Source organism: Sinohyriopsis cumingii, chromosome 18 (assembly GCF_028554795.1).
Source record: "Sinohyriopsis cumingii isolate HCF-2022 chromosome 18, ASM2855479v2, whole genome shotgun sequence".
Classification (NCBI taxonomy): Eukaryota; Metazoa; Mollusca; class Bivalvia; order Unionida; family Unionidae; genus Sinohyriopsis; species Sinohyriopsis cumingii.
Genome location: NC_142978.1, coordinates 28,350,415 through 28,377,338, shown reverse-complemented (window position 1 = coordinate 28,377,338; position 26,924 = coordinate 28,350,415). Strand labels below are relative to the sequence as shown.

General features: G+C 33.9%; 1 protein-coding gene across 4 annotated transcripts in view; it reads left to right on the top strand.

The window, feature by feature from the left end:
• Nucleotides 1–24,182, top strand: part of LOC149776290 (transmembrane protein 98-like) — a 106,176-nt gene extending 81,994 nt beyond the window's left edge. For all 4 annotated transcript variants that reach the window (XM_089942741.1, XM_089942743.1, XM_089942744.1 and 1 more), the window contains 2 exons: nt 1,193–1,313; nt 10,667–24,182. In XM_089942741.1, coding sequence (XP_089798867.1) covers nt 1,193–1,313; nt 10,667–10,789 — 244 coding nt within the window. In that variant the 3' untranslated portion in view covers nt 10,790–24,182. The remainder of the gene's footprint in view (nt 1–1,192; nt 1,314–10,666) is intronic.
• The last annotated feature ends 2,742 nt before the right edge of the window (nt 24,183–26,924 follow it).

Here is a 26,924-nt window from a genome sequence, read left to right as displayed (position 1 = left end):
ATACATTCATTTACGTTGTTTCTTGTGTATTTTGTTTATATAATTAAGCCTTAGGTAGAATAAAAAAATGAGCATATAATTAAAAGGTTGCTGCATTTGTATGGGAAAATGTGAACTCGTTTTGTCGGATGGATATGCTGCACTCCCAAGGTCGTGCAGTATTCCATCCAAAAAAGGAGTTCATATTTTCCCATACAAATGCTGTAACCTATAAGTATTTCTATAAGAGGGATGCCGCTTTCCACTCTGCAAAGTGTTCTATAGAGGGATGCCACTTTCCTCTACGATTTGTTCTATAGAGGGATGCCACTTTTCCGCCCTGTAATTTTTTCAATAGAGGGCTACCACTTTTTCCTCTGTGATTTGTTCTATTGAGGGCTACCACCTTCCACTCTGTGACTGTTCTATAGAGGGATGACACTTTCCACTGTGATTTGTTCTACAGAGGGATGCCACTTTCCACTCTGTAATTTGTTCTTTAGAGGTGTACCACTTTTCACTCTGTGATTATTTCTATAAGAGGGATGTCACTTTCCAACAAAACATTTGATGTTATGCAACTTTTGTGTGGAGTTTTCATTTCACAAATTTGCCAGTTATACAGAACATGCTTATCTATGTCATACTTGAAGTCTGTATGTATGGTTGGGCATTTGGATGAAATAACATTGACCTTGTGAATTGAATGACGACAACTTCATGAAGACATATACAAATTATACATTGTTTAGAAATGCACAAAAGCTGTACAGTGCATAACTTCACTATTTTCATGTTAGTTAGGGCTGTTCAAGAATTAAATGTTAAGTGGTGTCCAAAAGCACTTTTTTATAGACCATTAGATTTAATTGCAGCGGTCAAGATAAAACACTGAATACTCCCTGGATTTACCCACAACCAACAATGAATTTAAGTGTCTTCCAACCCCACTCTGGTTTGATACCTGCCTAGGCCAGCCAGGGCCAACAGTTTTAGCACGTCTTTTGGAAAGGTACTTAGCTCTCATTTCCTTGGCATTATATAGCTAGTAATGTTTTAAAAGTGTCATTAAAACCAGCAAACAATCCACCACCCCCACCTCATCCACCCCTTTTCTTTTCTTCTTGGGAACAGCCCATAGAACATTTTTAGTACCAATTCCTTAGAAACTTGCATTAAATTTTAATGCATGATTTTGTTTGATTATTTTTAGATGTACAGCTCTTGTCCTGTCTGTCAGTCATTTAGTGCTGGTCACCAAACATGCATGTAAAAATTCTGGAAAATTTGACTGGATTGATCAGTATCTAGCTGATGTTGATGAACATTTAAAAGTAAGTTTGATCTCTTTACTTTCACTTTGTACACTGTTTTAAGGGAATGAGTGCTGTTGATGTATATGTCTGGCTGATTTAAAGGAACATCTCAACTTTGATTTGCAGCAGTAGTCTTACAGATTTTACAGTAGAGACAATACATTGCTTTATAAGTTATTTGTGTGTGTGTGTTTTCCATGGAGCCATTTTGTCAGATCAAATTTATTTTCATTACATGTGTAGATGCCTTTGATATTACCTTGTAAAGGCGTTATAAACCAAGTCCAACTGTATAAACTCAGATCTGCCCACACATAATGAGGTGGCATATCTGGGTCTGTACATTTTTTGGGGATTAAACGGAGTAACATATAATGTAGATCCTAATCTGTTGTTGCATAATACACTGGTGGATAGGGTGTAGGATATTTGCATCTGGGCCCTACCTATAAGTGAGTACAGATGGTAGTTTTTGTGTGCATATACAGACCTCTTCCAATCTTCATCGTGCGAAACACTCTGTATGAGTTATCTCTATGCTTCTTAGGCATGAACAATATGTTTCTTTATATTCATATTAATGATATTGATATTTGTTATTACTATGATATAAATACAACACTGTTCTTATTTTGCATGTATTTCCAATTTTATGAATTCTTCGAAAATATTTGATGTATTAATACATGTACATGGATTTTTAAAACAAAACACTCATTTAAGGAAGTTTAAAACATAGCCTATCAGACTTGCGCTATTCCAGTTCAAGTGACATAGAACAGTAAATATTTAGCTGTGATATCATTGTTTTATTTTTTTGTACTATTTATTTATAAAGTATTCAATATTCTGCAACAATTTTATGGCAAAGAATCAGCTTGGCAGCCTCCTCTTTTGGAGAACTAAAGCTGTCTGCTATAGTAATTTACAGAATTAAAAGGTTCTCATGTGTTGTCAGTGGGGATGTAGAATCTTACAATCTGAATGCAGTGAAACCTGCCATACAGGGCACCTCAGTATGAAAAATGTCATTAAGTGTTAAGACTCTATGGTCTAAAACTAAGTAACAGAAAAAAGTGAAACCAAAAGGTCATTCAAATCAGCAAATAAATTTATTTCTCTTGGTTAAAAAGTGATAATTTAAGAAGAGCATCCACTGTTGTGAATTAAATCCCAGATTATCCTAAATGTTCTATCATAAGTCCAAAAGTAAAGAATGTACCAGATAAATTCCAAATGGTCTTGAATAGGTTGATATACCAACAGTCTTGATGTATCACAGTGATATAATCCAGAATGTCTTTGAATGAATTCACATTTATTCCAAAATAGTGATTTTGTCCAAAATGTCAATGAGCACACAACAGTAGATAATTTCACAAACAGAACTTAAAGAAGAAATTAAATAATTTTGTTTATCTCAACCTTACATAAAAACTTAAGACAATTAAATGACCAGAATGTATGTCAAATGTTTGCTACCAGAACATTAAAAAATTTGTAAACAAGGCTAGATGTTGAACATCGGATATCAGTAAACAATTTTGTTTAAAAATGATAAAAGTCAGGTATGTGATAAATACCAGAAGTCAGTTGGTCCTAAATAAAAAAGGTGCCGATCTGGTGTCCAGTTTGGAAGGGTACTGTAAAAGACAAATGGTTGGTAAATAAATGTGACAGACTTTTGTTTGATGAATACAGGTGACATTTAATGTAGTTTTGACTGTATGTATATTTGCTTAGGTAGAGTTAAGTAAATTTCGAAATCAGATAGTAGCCCCATAAGTGACCAGAAAAAGAACAAGGTAGCCCAGCTTAAATTTCATGGCCCCAACAGGCAATGAAGGTGCTTGAATATGAAGCTGCTTGCTTCAAAACAATACCATTAACTTCCTGTGTGTCATTAAAAAGGAATAGACTTGTAAAGAAAGTTTCTAGATTAGTTTGAAAAATGTCAGAACAATTTATGCTGTCATATAGTAGTTCACAGAGCTAACTAACTTGAATAGATAGTAGCCCAGACCAACGTTCTGGTAGCCTGTGCTCTAGGCACAATATTTATTGGACCCTGCTATACATAATACAGATAGCTTGTAAAGTAGGAGTCTCCTCCATAGAGACAAGACATTTTAGATCTTTCGCTGCACATTATAGGAAACGTTCATTGCCCTGCATATGGTAGGCATCAAAGTAAACTGAAGTGGCCCATGATGGCTCACAAACACATAAGGAATATGTTCTTCAAAACTTCTCTTTACATGTACTAACCTAATTTTATAGGTTTCATGTTTAACAATGCTTTGGAATTTGAGATCATTTACATTGTTGAAGTTGTTTTTACTGCAAAGACTCTGTAAATATTAGTCTGTCAACAGTTTGGGATCCCACCATTACCAGAAGAGCTGTGGCTTGATATTGTATGTCTCATGAAACGCCAAGGTGTGTTGACATATAAATGATGAATTAGTTGATTTAGAAAAAGGGAATGATGATTTACTTGATGTGGAAAAACATTCATTGTGGTAAAATGTCAATATTTGAATTGCAAACAATATGTTTGTCATGATGGGATTATAATAGTTAATGTTCTGAACAGTATTTACCCTTTCTGTACCTTCTAATAAATGACCTTTTTGCGATTGTGTGTAATTTACTGTATCTATTAACTATAATTGGAGTCAAACTGTAAACTGCACGGTTGGACAGCACAAATGTAGATCAGCCATTGCATAATGTGCCTGCAGATATAGGTCTGTGCAGTTTGTTAAGAATAACCAGTCAAACAAACAATGTAGACTCAGATCTGCCAATGCATTGTTCAATGGTATATCAGGTTCATGTTGTTTGCAGGAAGACTCAATATATTTGGTTAGATAAATACATACACTGTCTTAGCTGATAATGTATATGATGAAATCCTATCAAGTGTTGGCACCCATTACATAAAAAGACTCATTACTTACATCACTATGTCCCAGTATTGAACCTTTATTTCTAGTATTTTCAATTCAGATTTTGAACTGGGACAAACATGTTTTGAATTGGTGACCAAAACAAATATTTGTAGATAATATGCAATATTGTATTTTTAAAAAGTACCCATCTGAAAATTAAATTTAAAACTTTGCTAGAAGCTGGCTTATTAATATTTCATTTTTGTGACACTAGTATGAGTCAGAGCTTTTGTTCTTTCACTGATCACCAATAGGACGATGCCAGGTATATAATATGCCAGTATAGTTATATAATATGCCAGTATAGTTATATAATATGCCAGTATAGGTATATAATATGCCAGTATAGGTATATGATATGCCAGTATAGATATATGATATGCCAGTATAGGTATATGCTATGCCAGTATAGATATATCATATGCCAGTATAGGTATATTATATGCCAGTACAGGTATATGATATGCCAGTATAGATATATCATATGCCAGTATAGGTATATCATATGCCAGTATAGGTATATCATATGCCAGTATAGGTATATGTCAGTATAGATATATAATATGCCAGTATAGGTATATCATATGCCAGTATGCCAGTATAGGTATATGTCAGTATAGATATATAATATGCCAGTATAGGTATATTATATGCCAGTATAGGTATATAATATGCCACTATAGGTATATTTCAGTATATATATATATTATATGCCAGTATAGGTATGTCATATGCCAGTATAGTTATATAACATGCCAGTATAGGTATATAATATGCCAGTACAGGTATATAATATGCCAGTATAGGTATATTATATGCCATTATAGGTATATAATATGCCAGTATAGGTATATAATATGCCAGTACAGGTATATAATATGCCAGTATAGGTATATTATATGCCAGTATAGGTATATAATATGCCAGTATAGGTATATAATATGCCAGTATAGGTATATTATATGCCAGTATAGGTATATAATATGCCAGTATAGGTATATAATATGCCAGTATAGGTATATAATATGCCAGTATAGGTATATAATATGCAAGTATAAGTATATAATATGCATTGAACTTTACCATTGTACAGTAGAAGTACCTGGTCTTGAATTTTCATATGAATGGCAGAGCATATAATGTTATGACTTCAGTCTGTACATCCAACCATCTGTTATATTTCACATTTTTGTACAGTAAAGTCAGTTCTAAATCACAGACATGGACAAAACTTAGTTGATGGCTTGCACTTTGGTGAAGACTTTGAGCTTTACAATTTAATTCAAGGTCAGTGACTGAAAGATGAAAATGGTTTCTGCACAAAACATAGTTCTATATCATTGACTTGGACTAAACTTTATGGAGGGCTTGGATTTAATGTAAGGAAGAAGTTTATTGATTTGGGGATGAAAACATCAGAGTGCAAAGTTACTGTGGTGTAAAGTATCAAATGATTCTGTATAAAAGCTTCAGTTCTTGACCTTTTACCTGCACCAGTGTTTTTGAATGGCTTAGACTTTGGGTAAGAAAGAAGCCTATTGATTAAGTTGGCCAAAGGTTAAGGTCACTTTGACAGAAGTAAGATAAATGGTTTTCATGTAACAACTTTAAGACCACTGTTATGATACTATGGTCATAAACTAAGTTAAAGAAAGAAACAAAACCAACATGTTTTGTTAAACTTAACAAACACTTTAATTATCAATGTTGTAAATGAAAATGTGAGAGGAACTTTTAGTATTATGAAATGAATCTAAAATAATCCTGGAAAAGTTATATTAAAGCCCTAAAGATGAAAAGCTCTGTATAAATTCCAGAACCAGAAATGTACTGGTCTGCCAAGAATCATAACATTTTCAAAATAGTTTTGTCCAGAACTCTTTTTAACAATTCACACTAGTTCAGAGTAATATTGCAGTCCAAAAGCATCAGCACTTTTTATTTCCACTGAACTGTCCAAACAAATGCTTTTTTTACAGATAGTATCTAGGTACAACATAAAATACAACTGAAAAGGTTGCTTCCTTGCTCTGGATATTCAAGATCATTAATAATTTCCTATACTCAGAGCATAAATATCTTAAAAATTCTAAATTTTTGGCAATGTCACATTGTTTTCATCGGCTACTAATGTTAATCTTGTCGCTAATGAAGGCAGTGTAAAATTGCCGAAAAATGTTGAATACTTCAGAATTGTATGCTCTGAGTATGGGAGATTACTAATGATGAACATAGAAGACATCTGCAGACTTGATGTTACAACAGAAGCACAAAAAATAAGATGACTCCAAAATAGGAAATGAATCTGATTGCACAGTTCTCTCCTTATACACACCTTCTATTACAAAACAGACCCTAGTCACAAAGGCAAAATTGACTAAACATAATCACTACAATTTACATCTGTGAATAAAATTTACAAAAATTTGATACAATCATGTACGAGTAGTTACAAAAAAGTATATATATATATATATATATATATATATATATATATATATATATATATATACATAACACCACTTATCTAAACCAAATTATTTGAAGTTATGAAATAGGCCTATTGATTTTGAGGTCCTCATGTCAAGGTCATTGTGTGGAACAAGCAGAATGGGGTTTTACACACTGATGTGTTTATTCTTGAGCCGATTCCTTGACCAAACTTTATGGACAGCTTGCACATAGAACAAGAAAGAAATATGTTAGGGTCTAAATATCTAAGGTCAAGGTAATGGTAAGTCTGATAATCAAATAATGGTTTCTAAAATATAAGTTTAGTTCAAGACTACATGCCAAAGGTCAAGGTGGTTGAGACCCTATGGTCAATAATCTCCAGAGTCAGCCATGCAAATAGAGGATTGTTAAACTTGGGGTTGAGTGTACAATGTACCATTCATGGTACTTATTTTAACACTGTCTCAAAGTAACACCTGTGCACAACCTTTGCAATTGTAAATTATACAGTGAAACATTTTTAAAAAATGGCTTTTCCCCATTTTCCTCAGCACACTGGTCATGCATTTTGCACCCAATAAGGCCTTATGCAAGTCCAGCATCTTTATACTGGTTACCTTGATTACATTTATAAAATGTCCATTTATTATTTCCACTAGTGTCATACTTACAAAAGTTTTACTGTATGTCAAGTTAAATAAAAAGATGGTGAATCTCAAGCAGATTTTTGCTCATTCCTGAGTCAGGGAATCTCATTGCAGTTTGAAGACAGGTAAGCTCTACATTTTCACATATATGCCAAGTCATTCTGCATCATATAGTGCCAAAACTGCCACACACGCCTGACATGACCCTGAAAAACACAATTTCTAGATATGCATCCATGATAAATGTAGGGGAGGGGCAATTATACTTAAAATAATATAATTTTCTTCTAAAATGTATCCTGATTTGGACAGGTGTTTGGAGCTTATTAATGTCTTCAACTAGGTATAAAAAAACTAATCAACATTATTTTTTCAAGCTGCCATTGAAACCACATGGGAGGTAACTGTGTTGCTATTAATATAATATATGGGCTTTTAGATTTTCCAGACATCATATTTCCAACAATAATTTAATGATTTTTAATAGTACATACAATTTTAAAACAGACAAATATAACAAATTCAGGTTGGAAGAGTAGATAAGGAATGATTTAACCAGCTGAACTAAAGGTATTTCAGGAGAAAACCATACTAAAGTACTGGTATTTGAAGAGATGACACTCAGGTCATGACAACCATACTGAAATACAGGCATTTGAAGAGATGACTGTCAGGTCATATACACCATACTGAAATACAGGTATTTGAAGAGATGACTGTCAGGTCATGACAACCATACTGAAATACAGGTATTTGAAGAGATGACTGTCAGGTCATATACACCATACTGAAATACAGGTATTTGAAGAGATGACTCTCAGGCCATGAAAACAATACTGAAATACAGGTATTTGAAGAGATGACTGTCAGGTCATGACAACCATACTGAAATACAGGTATTTGAAGAGATGACTGTCAGGTCATGACAACCATACTGAAATACAGGTATTTGAAGAGATGACTGTCAGGTCATATAAAACATACTGAAATACAGGTATTTGAAGAGATGACTGTCAGGTCATATAAAACAATACTGAAATACATTTATAACCAATAGAGTAATGTACATGAACAGACGTATAGTTTTAAAAACAAAAGAAAAATGCTGGAACTGTTACCAGACTTTTGTACTTGTAGAAAGAAAAACACCAGAACAGTTTTCCTGAATTTGGTACTTGTTCAAAACACAAACACCAGATGTATCAATGCTATATTCCTTGCATTTAGTATGGATGCTAATTGCTTGCATTTGGTGTGCTAATGTCACAAGATGAAGCCGGGTTGGGAATGGATTAGGGAAGACACCAAAAGCAACTGCGTTTATAAGATGTTTATTTATAAATGCAAATTAAATATTAACAAATCTGACACCATTATAAACAAAAAAGATAAGGAAAATTATAAAGTTCCTCACTCAACGAAAAAAACTCAAACATGAATTTAACAAATGGAATTTCGAACAAACGTGAATTAAGTTCTATCACCAATCAACAAAATAAAAGTATATGATCTACACCCCAATATAAACAAAGTCTTGAATGTATTGTTCTTCATACAACGATATTGAAAAGCATGTAAATTTGAATGTATCGTTCATATAACGATATTGAAATGCAGGTAAATTTGAATGTATTGTTCATATAATGATTTTGAAAAGCAGGTAAATTTGAATGTATTCTTCATAAAACGATATTGAAAAAAGAAATGAATGAAATTATGAACCTATCGATTGTTCATATAATGATACTGTAATAGGAATGAATGAAATTATGAACCTATCGATCGTTCATATAACGATATTGCAATAGGAATGAATGAAATGATGAACCTATCGATCGTTCACATAACGATATTGAAATAGGAATGAATGAAATTATGAACCTATCGATCATTCATATAATGATATTGCAATAGAAATGAATGAAAATTTGCTGAGATAGCAATAGTGAAAATAACAACATGGAACACTGTATATAACTATCGTGGCGCCCATTTGACATCCAAGATGTAACTCCGTTCCACTGGCTCTAGTCAATGGTCAGAAAAGCACCCATGCATGGTCCGCCCTGCTCAGTCTGTTGAAGGATCCCTCAAGAGCCCTCACATTTAACACAGACCCAATGGTCGTGAAGCCCTGGTCCCTCGCATCGAGAAAACCAGTACACTCTTCCAATCCAATGTCACCATAACACAGTGTACACGTCACATGAAACCACACAGAGTTCTGTGACTCCACATCAAATGTTTATATGTATGGCAGCATGTATAAGGCATGACAGCATGTATAAGGCATGGCAGCATGTATAAGGCAGCTAAAATTATAACAACTTAACCGTGTAGTACATATGACACAGTTAAGTACTTCTGCATTGATATATGTTGCACATGTGTGCACATGAATTCGTTACCCATTACATTAATCGTTCAATGCATGCAGCGTATAATTAAATTCAATTTGTCTGTTCAGTTACAACAAATATCTAACTCAAACCAGACTATAGTATTTCTAATATGGCGTTGTATTACCAAGGTATTGACTCTCTCTAGAATTTAGAATAAATTCTAAAACATCTATAGTATGAAACGATTCTGTCATAAACCGAATAGTAATAAAGAATACTTAAATTTCATTACCTCTACAGCTGGAGATTTGCTCCTGTAAAGAGGTAAGCTTCCTGACAAGACTCGTCATGATGTAATTTGGTTATAGAGAATTTGCTCTATATGTATACTAGCTGTGACAGATATGCGCAGCTAGGTACTTAGGTTTTCAGCTGCAGGCAATTCGCATGTGCAGCATGGTCTGAGTTTCGCTCAGGATTTCGAAATAACTAGAGCCAAAAAAATATACCACCCTTGGGTGATGCTGTACACAGCAACAAAACCTGTGTACATTTTTGACAACATATACATATTGATATAACTCATACACAATCCCGTGACAGCTAATTGTTTCCTTTTTTTATGCTAATTACTTGCATTTCTTTAGCTCATTACTTCCCAATGTATGCTCATTATTTGCATTTTGCATGTATGCTAATTGCTTCCATTTTGTATGGATGTTAATTACTTGCATTTTGTATTGTATTTTCATTGTTTTCTTTTTGTATGGATGCTAATTGCTAGCATTTTGTACAGATGCTAATTGCTAGCTTTTGTATGAATGCTAATTACTTTCATTTTGTATGTATGTTAATTGCTTGTGCTTGCATATTTTGATTGTATCAGATATTGGTTGCTTTTCTTGACATGACTCCTCTGCTCTTTATCCTTAAGTAGTGTTTACTTCATTGAACAAAGTTATTTTTATATCCAGGTATTACAAGGAGCAACATTGGAGCTTGATCCCCGCTCACCGTCCAGTTCCACCACATCAGGTGATAGCCAACAGCCCATTGTAAGAGTTCCATCATTGGAAAATGTGTCATCACAAGTATAGCTGTTATTAAACAGAACTATGTCTAGTTTCTAAATCTATCACTTGAAAAAATATCTTGACTTTGTTTCTGGAGCTATATCACCTGTCATGGAGATGAATCAAGTACCAGTACATTCCTTTGTGTATTATCAGTGGTATGCAGACATTTAAATTTCATGAACAGGTACTTGTGCAGATGCAGAATACATTATGTTGATTTTTTTAGCTACCATGCCAAGTACAGGCTTGTTTCTGGAGCAATGTATGCATGTCTGCTTCCACATTATAAAATCAAAAACAATAGCCTGTATGTGTATTTTGTAGAAGAAAATGGAAATGTGTTTTCATGAACATGGATGTGTTAGGAGTGGAATTATATTGTGTATGGTCCATGGGAACATATTGCATGGGTGATGAGGTCATATTATTGAAACTCTCCTTATGTGAGACATTTGTTGTGAATACACACTGATTTCATTGTGCTTCAGCATCCAGAATTTTATCTTCACATCATCATTGGCATTCAATGTATCAGCATCCAGACGTTTATCTTTACATCATCACTGGCATTCAGTGTATCAGCATCGAGAATTTTATCTTTACATCATCACTGGCATTCAGTGTATCAGCATCCAGACGTTTATCTTTACACCATCACTGACATTCAGCATATCAGCATCCAGAATGTTGTCTTTACATCATCACTGACATTTAGTGTGTCAGCATTGAGAATGTTATCATTGCATCATCACTGACATTCAGTGTATCAGCGTCCAGAATGTTATCATTACATCATCACTGGCATTCAGTGTATCAGCGTCCAGAATGTTATCATTACATCATCACTGGCATTCAGTGTGTCAGAACTAGAATTTTATCTTTATCACTGGCATATAGCCAAACAGCTACTGTATTTGGATTTGCTTCTTTGTTGTTTGAAGTGATTTGCTTTATGTTGATGTCCAAAGACTTCTAAGATGAATCAAAGTTAGACTAAGAGTGCCATAGGGTGGGGTAGGGGTCAACAGGAAATGTATAGCAGACTGCAAGTTTAAATTTATTGTTTGTTTTTCAATAAATTTTTTTAAAACTTGTTATGATATAGTGTAAAAATATTTTATGTCAAGATGAACCATGAAAGTCTTCCAGAAACAGGGATACATATATATATGTATATATTGTGGATTAATATCAGTTGATTTTGTGCATACAAAAATATTTCTATATCTGATAATGGTTGAAGAGACTTAAGAGTGCTGTTGTTTTGTATCTATATATACCATACCCAGGGCTTGAAATTAACATTTTTCTCACAGGCTCAACATAATGAAACACTTACTGCTCCTACCTAAATTTTGCTGATCCTTCTAAAATCATTCAGAAACCTGTTCAGTTTCTAATTAAACATTTATTATTTATTTCTATCAACTTGAAGCATACGAATTGTATTTTCACAAACAAGTTTTAGTCTCTGGCATTATGTCATACCATAGCTTGATGGCTGTATTCCTTGTCTGGTGGATTAAAGAGCATCATCATTAGTTTGATCCTATGAACAATTTGTGAAAGCTTTTACACCATCATTCAGTGAATGCAGTAGCCAGTGCACTTTTACACCCATTCAATGAATGCAATACCCTGTGCACTTTTACACCCATTCAGTGAATGCAGTACCCAGTGCACTTTTACACCCATTCAGTGAATGCAATACCCTGTGCACTTTTACACCCATTCAGTGAATGCAATACCCAGTGCACTTTTACACTCATTCAGTGAATGCAGTACCCAGTGCACTTTTACACCCATTCAGTGAATGCAATACCCTGTGCACTTTTACACCCATTCAGTGAATGCAGTACCGAGTGCACTTTTACACTCATTCAGTGAATGAAGTACCCAGTGCACTTTTACACCCATTCAGTGAATGCAGTACCCAGTGCACTTTTACATCCATTCAGTGAATGCAGTACCAGTGCACTTTCATTTTTTTAATACTCAGTGCAGTGCCCAGCCTTTCCTTGTTTATATTTTAGCCATTTATATGCATTTTCCCAGTATCGTTACTTTCTTACTCTCTTGTCTTGATCATATTTACAATTGTGATTTCTCTTATCATCTAATTTACATGTACCCTGCAAAGCCTTCCACAATATCATTGGTGTTGCACAGTACATTATGTTTGTCAACAGCAACATAAATATTAAAACATATAAATATTAAAACATATTCATTATAATTCTGGATTATTCATTGAGTCAGCCATTGCTACCTTTTCTGAATCATCATTTGTTATCATTTGTATTGAAATCAATGTTAGAGGCCAGGACACAAGGTTAGTTCCATATTAACAATTGTCACCATATTTACTTAGTACCTGGAATAACACCTGTATGTTTCCATTCTGGATTTTATTGTATGTTGTCAAGTGCAGGGTATTGGTAGTTATTGTTCAACATAATAAACATCATTTAAAAAAGGAAGGCAATGGCATATCATCTTTTATTTGATACAACTGAAACATGACCACTTGTTTTGGCAGCAGTTTAGTAAGTAATGGCTTAGGTTTTAGTTATCTGTCAGCTAAACCACTGACCTTGCAAGCCACTAATAGAGCTGCGAGTTTACCTTAATTAGCTGTGTCCTCAATTAATTTCATTAAATTTAGCATTGTCAAAGCATATAATGTTCACAGTTTTTGCATCTTGGAAATAGACATGGTAAATGTCAATAAAACTTAAAAATATTAGTCTCATTGGTAAATTTGTCAGTATTATATGCATGTCAGAATTGTTTGATGATGGAAAGCGCTATATTGTATTTGTATGAGCTTTCTGAAGCAATTTTTCATTATTTCCACTGAAATATTTAGTTATGTTATTCTGTAAATAGCCAAAACTTAATGTAGATTATATGTATGCAACAGATTCCTAAGAAATGCAAGTTAATATACAATTGATATTCTAGAACAGTGGTATTGCCAGTGGAACAAACATTTCAGGATCAGCTGTTATAAAATAATCAATGCCAAAAATCTTCAGCAGACTAGTGCTGTATGGAATGTTTTACATAACCATCGTAACTGCAGTTTGGTTTGGTTTGGTGTTTTACAGCACAGAAACACATGTAAGCTATTTGTGCCATAAGATAGAATTATATTTTGATGTCTGTCCATCTTCATGTATTATCATTTTCATTTCTGCATAATAAATTCACCATCTATGGTTGCTAGACTTTGTGGATCGCTTGCACGTGAAGTAAGGAAATAGTTGTTTTTTTAATTTGGGAGTCAAAGGTCAAGGTCACTGACTGAAAGCAAAAAATGGCATCTACATAATAACATTATCCCAGAACTGGACCAAACTTTGTGGATGGATTGCACTTGGGATAATGAAAGAGCCTATCAGTTTAAAGGACTATTAGACACAGGATATGCATGTAACATACTTAAGATAATTTATAAAACCATGAAAGTGTGGTATTCTTTCACCAAAAGAGTACGTTGTGACCCTGCTATAACACGGTAGTTGGGATCCATAGAACCCAACTGTGTTATAGACCGAACTATGTTATAACCAACCAAGTCAGTAAGCTGAAAAAAATTATGCATTTACCTAATATACAGCTATTGTGGGTGGGGGGGGGGTAATATAAGTGGGCACAAAAATACATGCTTTTGATTATATAAAGACAAACTAGTCTGAAAAACACTTGTATGTTGACAACTTACATTTGTGTAGTACAATCCATAATCTGTTAAGTACTGTTCTTGTTTATAATAAACCCATGAATTCGAGTATAGATCACATATTACAAAATTTATGTATAATTCACATCCCATTAGAAAACAAATATCACATATTTATATAAAAAATGGTAGTCCTCTTTTTGATCTGTATCTGATGGTCACCTAACAATTCACTACAATTGTTGCAAGTAGCACATGGCTGTAGCTGTTTACATGACACATCTACATGTACTTAAATTGGCCTAGATTTTGGTCAGCTGGAGATAGTATCATCATGCCAAGACTACCCAGAGGATGGGGCTACTTATAGTAAAATGAAAAGCTTGAACAAATTAAAAAGTTTAACAAACATCTTTGCAAGATACCCTATATTCAGTTAACTTGACAGCCATATATCTAAGATTTTACAAGATTGAAAATTCAATTTGTGTTTTATGCCACTGTTTGTAGCCGACATAAGCATAATTTTTTTCATGCACAAGTTAAACTTTCATAGCACAATAATAGGCAAAAATCTATCAGATTCCATTACTTTTAATTTAAATTTGGTGTTCACTTCCTTTGATGAATGATTATTTGCTTTATTGAAGCTTGTAGTTGAATTTCTTTGAAGTTACCGCTAAAGGACAGCTTTGGAGGACCAAAAATATGTTTATTTCCTATTGCAGTGGCAACATCAAATAATTATAGAACATTGATTGAGACTGATTTTTTTTCCATTGGCTTAGTATTTATACAAAACAATCGGTGCTTAAAAGGTGATCAGTTTTCTTTGAAGTTTCAGCAAAACTATTTTTTTCTGGGTACATTTTAAAAACAAAAGGAATTAGCCATCATTTTGGTTGATTGTAAGTTACTTTCCCTGCCTTAAAAGCTGGTCGATTGTAGCTAGTCCTGGTAGCATAGATAAACTAACAATTTGATATGTTTTCTTTGTGGGGGGGGTACATTTTTTTTAATAAAAAAAATTTGTGTGACATTTTTGGTAGCAGAGTGATGTCACCTTCCATGCATGCATTAGAAATTTTTTTTTTTAAAAAAGGTCAACAGACGATGAATACACAGGTGTTCTGTTCTATTCTGACAGGAATTACTACAAAAACTATGAGTGTTCTAAAGGATTTAATTCTATGAGGGAAAATAAGAGGAATTTTAATTACCGTCTACATACAGAGGTCAGTCAAAATAAATATATTAATTACTAGCAAGCATCCAATAATCGAACACTATTTCTTCTTGAAGATCCATTATGAGATAAAGCCTCGTCCAGTAGATAGCTGCTACCAAAAATGCTCACACAAAAAATGCAGAGATCTCGCAGCATGCAGTACTCACCCATATGTCAGAATTAGGCAGATTATGATATAACAACGCATTGTTAAGTTGGTTTGTCAATATGAACAAAGAATTTGTTTATCTAACAATACATAAATTCCAGTGCATATATCAAGTTTGCAGCTTCCTTTCATGATACCTCTGAATTTCTTCATTACAAACCCAAGTTTGAATATATAAGTTTATATAGCCAATAATGTAGGTGAATGTAGGTGAAAAAAAATCACAAGATGATATATTTTGTCATCAGCAAGGAATATAAATCACAACTGTGACACTGGTGATGCCTAGCGTGATCCCTGAATAAACTTTTTACATGTTATTTTTTGTACTTATAAGAAGAATTTTTTTTTTAGTATGAGAAAAATACACATATATGAAATTGCCGGAGTCACGCCATGATCATCTTACGAGAGATGGATACATGATCTCTTCCCCAAAGATGATAATAAACTTTTTACGCATTACTTTTTGTTCTTTTAAGAAAGAAAAAAAATTGTGGATGAGAAAAGTACATGTATATGAAATTTCGGGAGCCATGCCAAAACCATGTTATATCCGAATTCATGTTATAACAGAGCGTACTATAGCAGGGTCACACTGTATACAGTACTTTGAAGAATAAGACGTGCTTCCATAATGCAACAATTTTTATTAAAGGTTTGATGTATATTTTCCTTGCATTTGCTTTTTTGTTTTATAAAAGAGGTTTTTTTTCTTCTGTAATTCTGTGCTGCTAAATTTCTCACCAAGGACATGATCTTCACCTCTTCCACTGTTTTCCAGCACCTTACTGCCACCTGTGTGTTTTCCAGTACCTTACTGCCACGTGTGTGCTATTTTGCATTTTTAGATTATTATAAATATAATTGCCTTATTTATAATTGATCAGACAATAGAGACTGATGTTCGATCCAAAACTTTGTACCTTTGCATAAAAAAGAATCTTGTAATCAAATTCATTATAACATTCAACCATTGCCACTATACAAATTCTAGATGGATTCTTTGAACACCTAATAGGCATAGCAACAGTGAATCCTAGGTTTTGATTGACTAATGCCTACAGCAACATCAACTGTACATGGCACACCTTTAGGTACGTTGATAAGAGAGATTAATGCCATTAAGAGATGACAAAGTGTAATGCAGTTTTTGGAAGCATATTTCATGTGTTTTTGAACTAAAATTTTGGCATATTTTGATTCTTATTACATGTAATTATACTCCCATGTCCCTTGATCAGGAGCACTGTGGGTTTTCAATTTTTTACTATTACATGCTACTTAGTTTTCATTAATTATTATAATGTAGTGCTCATTATTATTTCATATTCCTGTGATTGAACACAAGGAACAAGAATTTTAATATACTGCAACAAATTTTTGCTTTTTTCAGTTGCAGGCAATATCACCATTCTTTTTTGTAATATGACTGTATTTTATTTGTGTGTTCCTAAACCTTTAATGATACTCATTTCAATTTTTTGTACCGGCATATCAACTTGACAATATGTGAGAACATAATCTTTTTTTCAAGCCGTGATTTCAAGATGAAACATTTTGTACATAAATAAGAAGGAAGCAACATCGCACCTGTGAAAGGTGTAATTGAATGCGTATTTGGATGGAGTACTATCATATATACTCACTTAAAAGATGAGCCCAACTGCAAACTGCACAGACCCAGATCTGCTATTGCATAATGGACCAGAAGATCTGGATCTGTACAGTTTGTTAGGAGTAATACGTAGAACAAACAAGATCGACCCTGATCTGCAGATGCATTTTGCTGTCCCTATTTCCCAGTGTGTTTAGATATAGTCACAATTTTGTTTAGGTCAATCTTTATTGTGAAGTACTCCAGAAATCGTAGGTATATGTATGCCAATATATTTTGCATATAAATTATTCATGAGATAGTAATATACATGTCTGGTGCTGCTTATCATCCATTAATGCTGCTTTAGTGGCCTAGTGGTTAGAGTGTCTGCCTCTAATCTGGTAGGTCATAGATTCGATCCCAGGCCGAGTCATAACAAAGACTTATAAAAATGGTACTAACAGTTGCCTCGCTTGTCGCTCAGCATTAAGAGATTAGTGTTAGGACTGGTCAGCCTGGTGTCAGGATAATGTGACTGGGGGGAACATTATGCTACATGTATGCAGTATGGTGCCCCAGTGCTAGACATCACTAAAAACTGCCACACTGCAGATATTGTAGCAAATGACTGAAAATTGTTAAAGCTACATTAAAAATCCAAATCACACACACAAACATCATCATCCTTTAATACCATCATAGGTGATAAACATCTGTTCTTGATCCTAGACTTGTCTGGGTAAAGTGTGCTCTGAATGGTTGTACCATCCAAGTGTTAAAGTTGGTTGGAATGGTTTAATAGACCTAATCCAAAATTCCCAGAACTTTTTCTACCCTCCATGTGTAATCAACCCAATCCAAAATTCCCAGAACCTGTTATACTCTGGACGAGGCACTTTATTGTGTGTCTTTGGGCGAGGTACTTTACTGTGGTGTGTCTTTGGGCTGGGCACTTTACTGTGTGTGTCTTTGGGCAAGGCACTTTACTGTGGTGTGTCTTTGGGTGAGGCACTTTAGTGTGTGTGTCTTTGGGCCAGGCACTTTAACTGTGTGTGTCTTTGGGCAAGGCACTTTACTGTGGTGTGTCTTTGGGCCGGGCACTTTACTGTGTGTGTCTTTGGGCAAGGCACTTTACTGTGGTGTGTCTTTGGGCGAGGCACTTTACTGTGAGTGTCTTTGGGCCAGGCACTTTACTGTGGTGTGTCTTTGGGCCAGGCACTTTACTGTGTGTGTCTTTGGGCAAGGCACTTTACTGTGGTGTGTCTTTGGGCAAGGCACTGTACTGTGGTGTGTCTTTGGGCAAGGCATTTACTGTGGCTTGTCTTTGGGCAAGGCACATTATTGTGGTGTGTCTTTAGGCCAGGCACTTTTCTTTGGTGTCTTTGGGCAAGGCACTGTACTTTGGTGTGTCTTTAGGCCAGGCACTTTAATGTGATGTTACTTTGGGCAAGGCACTTTACTTTGGCGTGTCTTTAGGCCAGGCACTTTACTGTGGTGTGTTTGAACAAGGCACTTTACTGTGGTGTGTCTTTGAGCAAGGCATTTACTTTCCTTGCTGCAACATAATATGACTTCCATAGTGCTTCTGTGCTGTAAAATAACAAAAACCAAACCAAAGCCTACATCTTTGACTTCTCAGTAATTTATGTGGGCCCCCTCTTCCTCTGAGAGATACATGCCCAAACTGCCTGTTGTTTTTTTTCTCTTAGATTTTAGGTAAAACTTGTAAAAGTATCTATATCTTTACATTTGACAAGAGCATCATCCAAAGTCTCTTGCCTTGGCCTGTAACTTTACATGATAAAAATTTATATAAATCCATATGAATCCAGAAATAGTTTAACAGCGTTATATGCAGATTAGATGGGAGTGTAGGTCATACACTAGTGGAATGCTAGTAATGTTTCTTGCATGTAAAACAAATTTTTTCAATGATAGCTAATACTTCCAAATCTAATTTTTCTGTGCAGTCCAGTTTTATACATTCAGTATTTTGATTAGTAATTTCATCATCAGTTTTTAAAATATTTCTTTCCATTGTGCAATAAAATGATGTGCCTTTATTCATAAATTTATACTGCAAATGCTGGTTAAAAAATGTAGAATGTTGTGAATTAATATTTTGTCATGTTATTTTATGGTATCCACTTGTCCGTCTGATACCAGTTTGGTATTTGCACCAAACTTTGGTGGATGGCTTTCATTTGGGGTAAGGAAGAATCCTGTCAATTTCAGGCTTCAGAGTCAGAGGTCATGGTCACTTTGACTAAAAGAAGAAAAATGTCTTCTGCACACTTAAGTTCTCCATCATCTACTGTTACCAAACTTTGTGGATGGCTTACACTTGGTGCCAGGAAGAACCTATACATTTGGGAGTCAAAAGGCCAAAGGTCAAAGTTACTGACATAAAATAGAAAATTGGATTCTGTACAATATCATTATTTCTACATCACATGCCTCAACCAAATTTCATGGATATCATGCACCTTGGGTAATGAAGAAGGCGATTTATGTTGGGGTCAAAAGGTCAAGGTCACTTACTGAAGCAAGAAATGTTTTCTGCACAGTAACATCAGTTCAGCATTAAAGATATGACCCAAACTTTGTGCATGGCTTGCATTTCAGGTAAGGAAGAAACCTGATGACTTTGGATCAAAAAGTAAAAGGTAAAGGTCACTTTAAGGCAAAGAAGGAGAATGATTTCTGCTTGCAAATTTTCAATTTTCTATGTAAATTTGGGTCAGGCATGAATGTGCCATTCATGGTATTCTTGTTTATAGATTTCAGCATATCATGATGTTTTTGTTTGTACTTTGAGAGATTTTTCTTTTCTTTCCTTTGTATTAAACCTATTACATTCTTTAATAGTCTTTCTGTATATGTACACATTTTTAATAATATTTTTCCTTTCACTTTTATGAACAAAAGTATTGTAAATTTAGGTTGAACTAATTTTGTACCCTTTTATTTGAAAGATGGTTGTATTGTTTCCTATATCCATTTTTGCCTGCAAAGTGTTGAACACTTTGTGGAAAATTTGTGCAGATGTTGAAAATGTTACTCTAGTAGGACAGTGTTGAAAGAATTGGTGGTTACATAGCAGAATGGCATTTATATTTTCTGATGATGTATAATGGATTTCATTGCAAAATATTTTGACATGCAACCAAACATATGCTGCGTTTGCAGATGTATCAGAAATATGCTCTTCCAATGAACATTTACAGTGTTATCACATGATTACAGATTGTATATGGTATTAATTACATTTTCAAGTGGGATCAATTGTATGGACATTCAATTTCTAACTACTAGTCACAGCCCAGAGGAGTGTATGGGAAGGTTGATTAATATGCATAATTTATTGCTTGTCCAACCATTAGTACCAGTTTGTTATTGCTACTCTTTCTAACCTCCTTGCCATGAAAATTGATACATTCATACAGGGTGTAGTTAGTCCTACATTTAAAATGGTGCTGCTCAGACTTCCAGTATGGCCACCACAGCAGCCATGTTGAAAATCTTATTATTAGTCTTCCTGACTAAATGGTCATTAATAACACAGGGTTTTCAATAAAAGGCTTCTTACAATGTTTAGTTGGTCTTAAATGGAAATAGTGCTGATCTGACATCCAAAATGGCCACCACAGCAGCCATCTTGAACTGTTGTTATCACTATTTCTGAATGGAAAGTCAAATGAGCATGGGGTTTTTCATGAGAGCAATCCTTATGATGTCTTCACTGTCCAAAATTAAAATGGTGCTGTCGGAACATCCAATATGGGCACCTTTTAACTAAGTGGTCTTACTACTCCATCTGATTGGATGGTCATATCAACATGTGGTTTTCTTCTAAATACTTCTAATGATGTCTAGTTGGTCTTAAATGAAGATGGTGCCAATCAGACATACAGTATGACCATTACAGCAGTTTTCTTTAATGTTTTGTTCTTGCTGCTCCTTGTAAACAGAAAGTCATATGAGCATGAGGTTTTCACCAGAAGACTTCTTATGGTGTCTGTTTTGTCTTAAATAAATGTTGTGCCAATCAGATTTCCAATATGACGGCCACAGCAGCCTTCTTGAAAATATTATTGCAGCTCCTTCTAGATAGAAGGTAATATAACTATTGGTTTTCACCTGAAGGCTTCTTATGATATCTAGTTGGTACTAAATGAAAATGGTGCCAATCTGACGTCCAGTATGGCCATCATAGCAGCCATCCCATATTTCTTGTTATTGCAACTCATTAAATGTAAAGACATACTGACATTGTATTTTCACCAGAAAACTAATTATGACATCTAGTTGGTCCTAAATGAAATTAGTGCCAATCTGATCTCGAACGTGGCCTTCATGGAGGTCATCTTGAGAATCTGGTTATTGCTATTCAGCCAGAATTTTTAGTAATACTGATGTAAGGTTTTCAGCAAAAGACTTTTAATGTCTACTTGGTCCTAAATGAAAATTGTGTTCCGTAGGCTTCAAGGACCATGTTGAAAATCATGTCACTAATTCTCCAGAATGGATGGCATATTGGCATGGGTTTTCACCAAAAGTCGTCATATGGTATCTGTTCTTTCCTGTATGAAAATGGTGCCAATCTTACATTCAGTATGGCTGCCACTGTGACTAATTTTTAAAAAATCTTAGCACTTCTTGGAGAATAGATTATTAGTCCTTTGAAGGAGTGTTTTTATTTTAATTTTCATTTTCTCTGGAGTGGTTTCTTTTTGGTTAAACAAATGGCTGGAGAATTATTCAAAACAGCATTTTTTTCAGACATGACAATTAGTGCATACATGCCTTGGTTTGCAGATTTTTAATTTTTTGTTAACTTAAAATTTACAGGACATTCTATTAACTTTATCAACCATGATAGCTGAAAATTCAGTTAAATTCAAATTATGTAAAGTAACAAGTCATTATAAAGTCAGAGTATGACATTAACATGCATTTAAGCTTTTATAAGTCCATTTTTTTAAGCTTAATTTTATAAGTCCATTTTTTATGGGTTTGAAAAAGCTTAGGTTTGGGTGAATAATTTAGACAGCTTTGCATCTCAACTTATCTAGCAGAGGCTTATTTTAAAGTTTTCTTATAGCGCTTACAATATAAATGTCAAAGAAGTGATCAAAAATCATGTTGATATACAAATATTCATGTAACAGTATTGTGTTGATGTAGAGTTAACATATTCATGGGCCCTGGGTGGATGAGTTGTCTAAATCACTTGCCAATGTGGGTATGAGAAAGCTTGTCAGTAGCTTTCCATGGTTCAGTGGATCTTATCAGGGTTTTCTTGTGTTCTTCCTCCAACAGTTATACTGGCTGCCATGTATAGCCTATCAGGTGGGGTAAAATGGCTTTTAACTCACAGCAACAACAACAACTGGTATTCGTGTAAAATAGTGTTGTGTTCAGATACAGATGACCGATATTCATTTAAAACATTATTGTGGTCTGAAATTATCAAACTTTAAATGTAGTTCATCTGGTATGACCCTCTTGGAAGTGGGTTTTTTTTTTAATTGTTTGAGTATATCATTTTAATTGAAAATCTGGCAGTGAATGCAGTAGCATACATCATAGATTTTTTTTGTTTAAATTTCATTGCATCTTCAATGATGAGAGAAAATGGCATATTCCATTTTAATACATAAAAAATACTCTATGCATTTAGCAATGCATAATGAAGTTGTTGAATGTTAAGGAAGATTTCTTTTTTTAATCAGTTGAGATTCTTGTTATTATTCAATTATGCTTTTATCAGGATTTGTACATAATATGTTAAATGATTAATTAACTGCCAAGATATTTCCAATCTACCACTGATTGAGATGAATTATTCCTTTATCTGCTTTTTTTCAGAACAACTGAACTCAAGATTGATATAAAGGAAGAAAAGGGTTTATCAGTGATAAAATCATTTCCTTCCTTCTTACAGACAGAAGTGAACATTATTTTGACATCAAATGTCATAAGTTTTGAAGTTAAAACATTTGATGGCACATCACCAAACTTATAATGCCATCTCAAATTCTCAAAATATAAAGGTAATATTTTTTAAAAATTTTTTTAGGAAGATGATTGCTTCCAAATACATGTAAATGTAAAATATCTAGTTCCAGCATATGCAACCTACAGCCCACAGGCAACCCTCGACTGGGTTTTATATTCTTATTTACATCATAGGGCACAAATTTAAAATTGCTTGTCCAGCAAATGCCCTGTACAAAGTTGCCTGATTTAGTCCTGCAAGACAAAAGGTAAAAATGTTAATTTGTAAGTTTAATATATAAACAACTGTTACAGTTAAGAAGAAAAAATGCTCAATGCTTGCAATAGGAACTAATCAACCTGATACTTAAATTTGTTTTTGCAGCTCATTATCACACTGCATTTTAGCTACTTTTGAATTGGTTGAAATTGTTACCCATAAATCTTGTTGCTATTTACTACTGTATGTTTTTGTATTTGACTATCACATTTGACAACAGCATTGAATTCAAATTTCCACATTTGTCTACTTCATTCTTTGTTAAAAATAAACCATTTAATTTGTATCATTAAAATGCTCATGATACTCACTTCTTTCACCTGATCACAGAAGCTAATTGGTTTTATGGTTATGCAGATAAGAGGTGGATTGACAAGTACATGTGTGAATGAGACAGATAGATGGATAAAATAAAGTAAATCTCCAGGTTTGATAAAATTTTCAAAAATGAATCTGTGTTAACTTATTTTTATGCCTCGTCATATATGTGAATGGGGTATGATTCATTTACCATGTCTGACCATCTCATCCCATCACTTAATGTCCATAAATTGTTTCTACTCACTAAATTTTGAAAGAATTTAATGAGTTCTGGTTAAATTTCACATGGGGCTTAAGAATAAAAAGACTTGGATCAAATTAGATCTTACCATTTTTCAATAATTTGTTACGAGTTATGACCCCCATTTGACCTGGAACTTTTCCTTTCAATTTTGTATCCACTTAGTAACTTTTGAAGAATTAAAGGGATTTAGTTGAAAATTGGTATGAGTCTTTACATAATAAAAGACCTACCAGTAGTTTGAATTTCCTCATTTTCCAGCAGAATGTTTTCAGTGTTATGGACCATCTTACCTTTGCTCAGTTTCATTCATTTCGGGTCAACATCTTTTAAAAGGCTTCATGGATTAAATTGAATTTGATACAGTGCCTTATATTAAGAAGACAATGCTCATAATTGATTTTCATAATTTTCTGGCTAAATGTTGCAAAAGGTATTGCCCTTATTTGAGTCAGAACATTTCCTTGTCATTTTGTCTCCCCTTGATAACTTTTGAAGAAATTCATGGATTAAAATTTGTTAGGATGTTCTGCATAAGATACAACTATTTTCACCATTTGCAGGGAAAGTTTGGACTAATTTGACCCATAACTGGATCATTTTGGCAGGATATATTTGATGAAGTTGTAGACTGATAGAACTTTACCTCATAAATTAGATCATTTTGCAGAAGCATACATAGCATATAGAGATATTTCTTAAGTTTCTTTGCTCACAAAAAGCTATGTGTGTGTGTGATTTGGATTTTTAATGTAGCTATAACAATTTTTCAGTCATATTGCTATGGTGTTTGTAATGTAGCAGTTTACAGTGATGTCTAGCATTGGGGCATCATGACACATGCATGTAGCATCATGTCCCACCCAGTCACATTATCCTGACACCAGCCCGACCAGTTCTAACACTAACCTCTTAATGCTGAGCGGCAAGCAAGGCAGCTGCTAGTACCATTTTTATAAGTCATTGATATGACTCCACAAAAAGTTACAAATCATTTGATTTCAAAAGAAAATATTTAATCCAGATATGCTCAATAGATTTCTTAAGTTTTTTTCAGGAGATGTAATCTATAATTTGAAATTCTTTTTGTTACCATTCTATCAGAGGCAACAAAAAAATCTTTATTTACCAGACATAGGACAGATTATCTAAACTGACCATTTCCCAACTCTGCTTATTGGGCATTTTATAATTATTCAATGCAGTTAATGGTTTTTCCATTGTGTAAGCACCATGCAGTCATTTAGCTACAATGCAGTTAAAACTTAATTTGCTGCGAATTAAAATTATTTCTATGATATAAAATTGAGTGATTTGCAGACAGAGACATTTTTTTGGCACTTAAGTTTTTTTAATGCTTCTGATGGGAATGGGCTCCTAATCTTCTTATAGAAGGATCATTCTTCCATGAAAACTGTTACCCTGCAAATTACACTGAATTTACAGACTAGTACATGTATATTTAAGTTATAATTTAAATTGAATTTACTGACCGGTATATTTAAGTTATAAATTAAATTTAATTTACAAACTAGTGTAAATTAAATTTAATTTACAAACTAGTATATTTAATTTATAATTTGAATGTACAGACTTATATATTTAAGTTATAAATTAAATTGAATTTACATGCTAGTATATTTAATTTACAAATTACATTGAATTTACTCACTAGTATATTTACTAGTAAGTTACAAATTACACTGAATTTACACACTAGGTTATTTAATTTACAATTTAAATTACTTTTGAAGACTAGTATATTTAAGTTCAGAAATTGTCAAAATGTTGCAATATTGATTGTGAATATTGGCCTTGTCAGAGCACCTACAACTACTAAGTGATCAGTGAACTATTCCTTTCTACCAGCTCACGTTTTTACATACTGCCTACATGTCCCACAAGAGATCAGTAAACTATTCCTTTCTACCAGCTTACATTGTTTTTACATACTGCCTACATGTCCCACAAGAGATCAGTAAACTATTCCTTTCTACCAGCTTACATTGTTTTTACATACTGCCTACATGTCCCACAAGAGATCAGTGAACTATTTCTTTCTACCAGCTTACGTTGTTTTTACATACTGTCTACATGTCCCACAATAGATCAGTGAACTATTCCTTTCTACCAGCTTACGTTGTTTTTACATACTGTCTACATGTTCCACAAGAGATCAGTGAACTATTCCTTTTTACCAGTTTACGTTGTTTTTACATACTGTCAACATGTTCCACAAGAGATCAGTGAACTATTCCTTTTTACCAGCTTACATTGTTTTTACATACTGTCTACATGTCCCACAAGAGATCAGTGAACTATTCCTTTTTACCAGTTTACGTTGTTTTTACATACTGTCAACATGTTCCACAAGAGATCAGTGAACTATTCCTTTTTACCAGCTTACATTGTTTTTACATACTGTCTACATGTCCCACAAGAGATCAGTGAACTATTCCTTTTTACCAGCTTACGTTGTTTTTACATGCTGTCAACATGTTCCACAAGAGATCAGTGAACTATTCCTTTTTACCAACTTACGTTGTTTTTACATACTGTCTACATGTCCCACAAGAGATCAGTGAACTATTCCTTTTTACCAGCTTACGTTGTTTTTACATACTGTCAACAT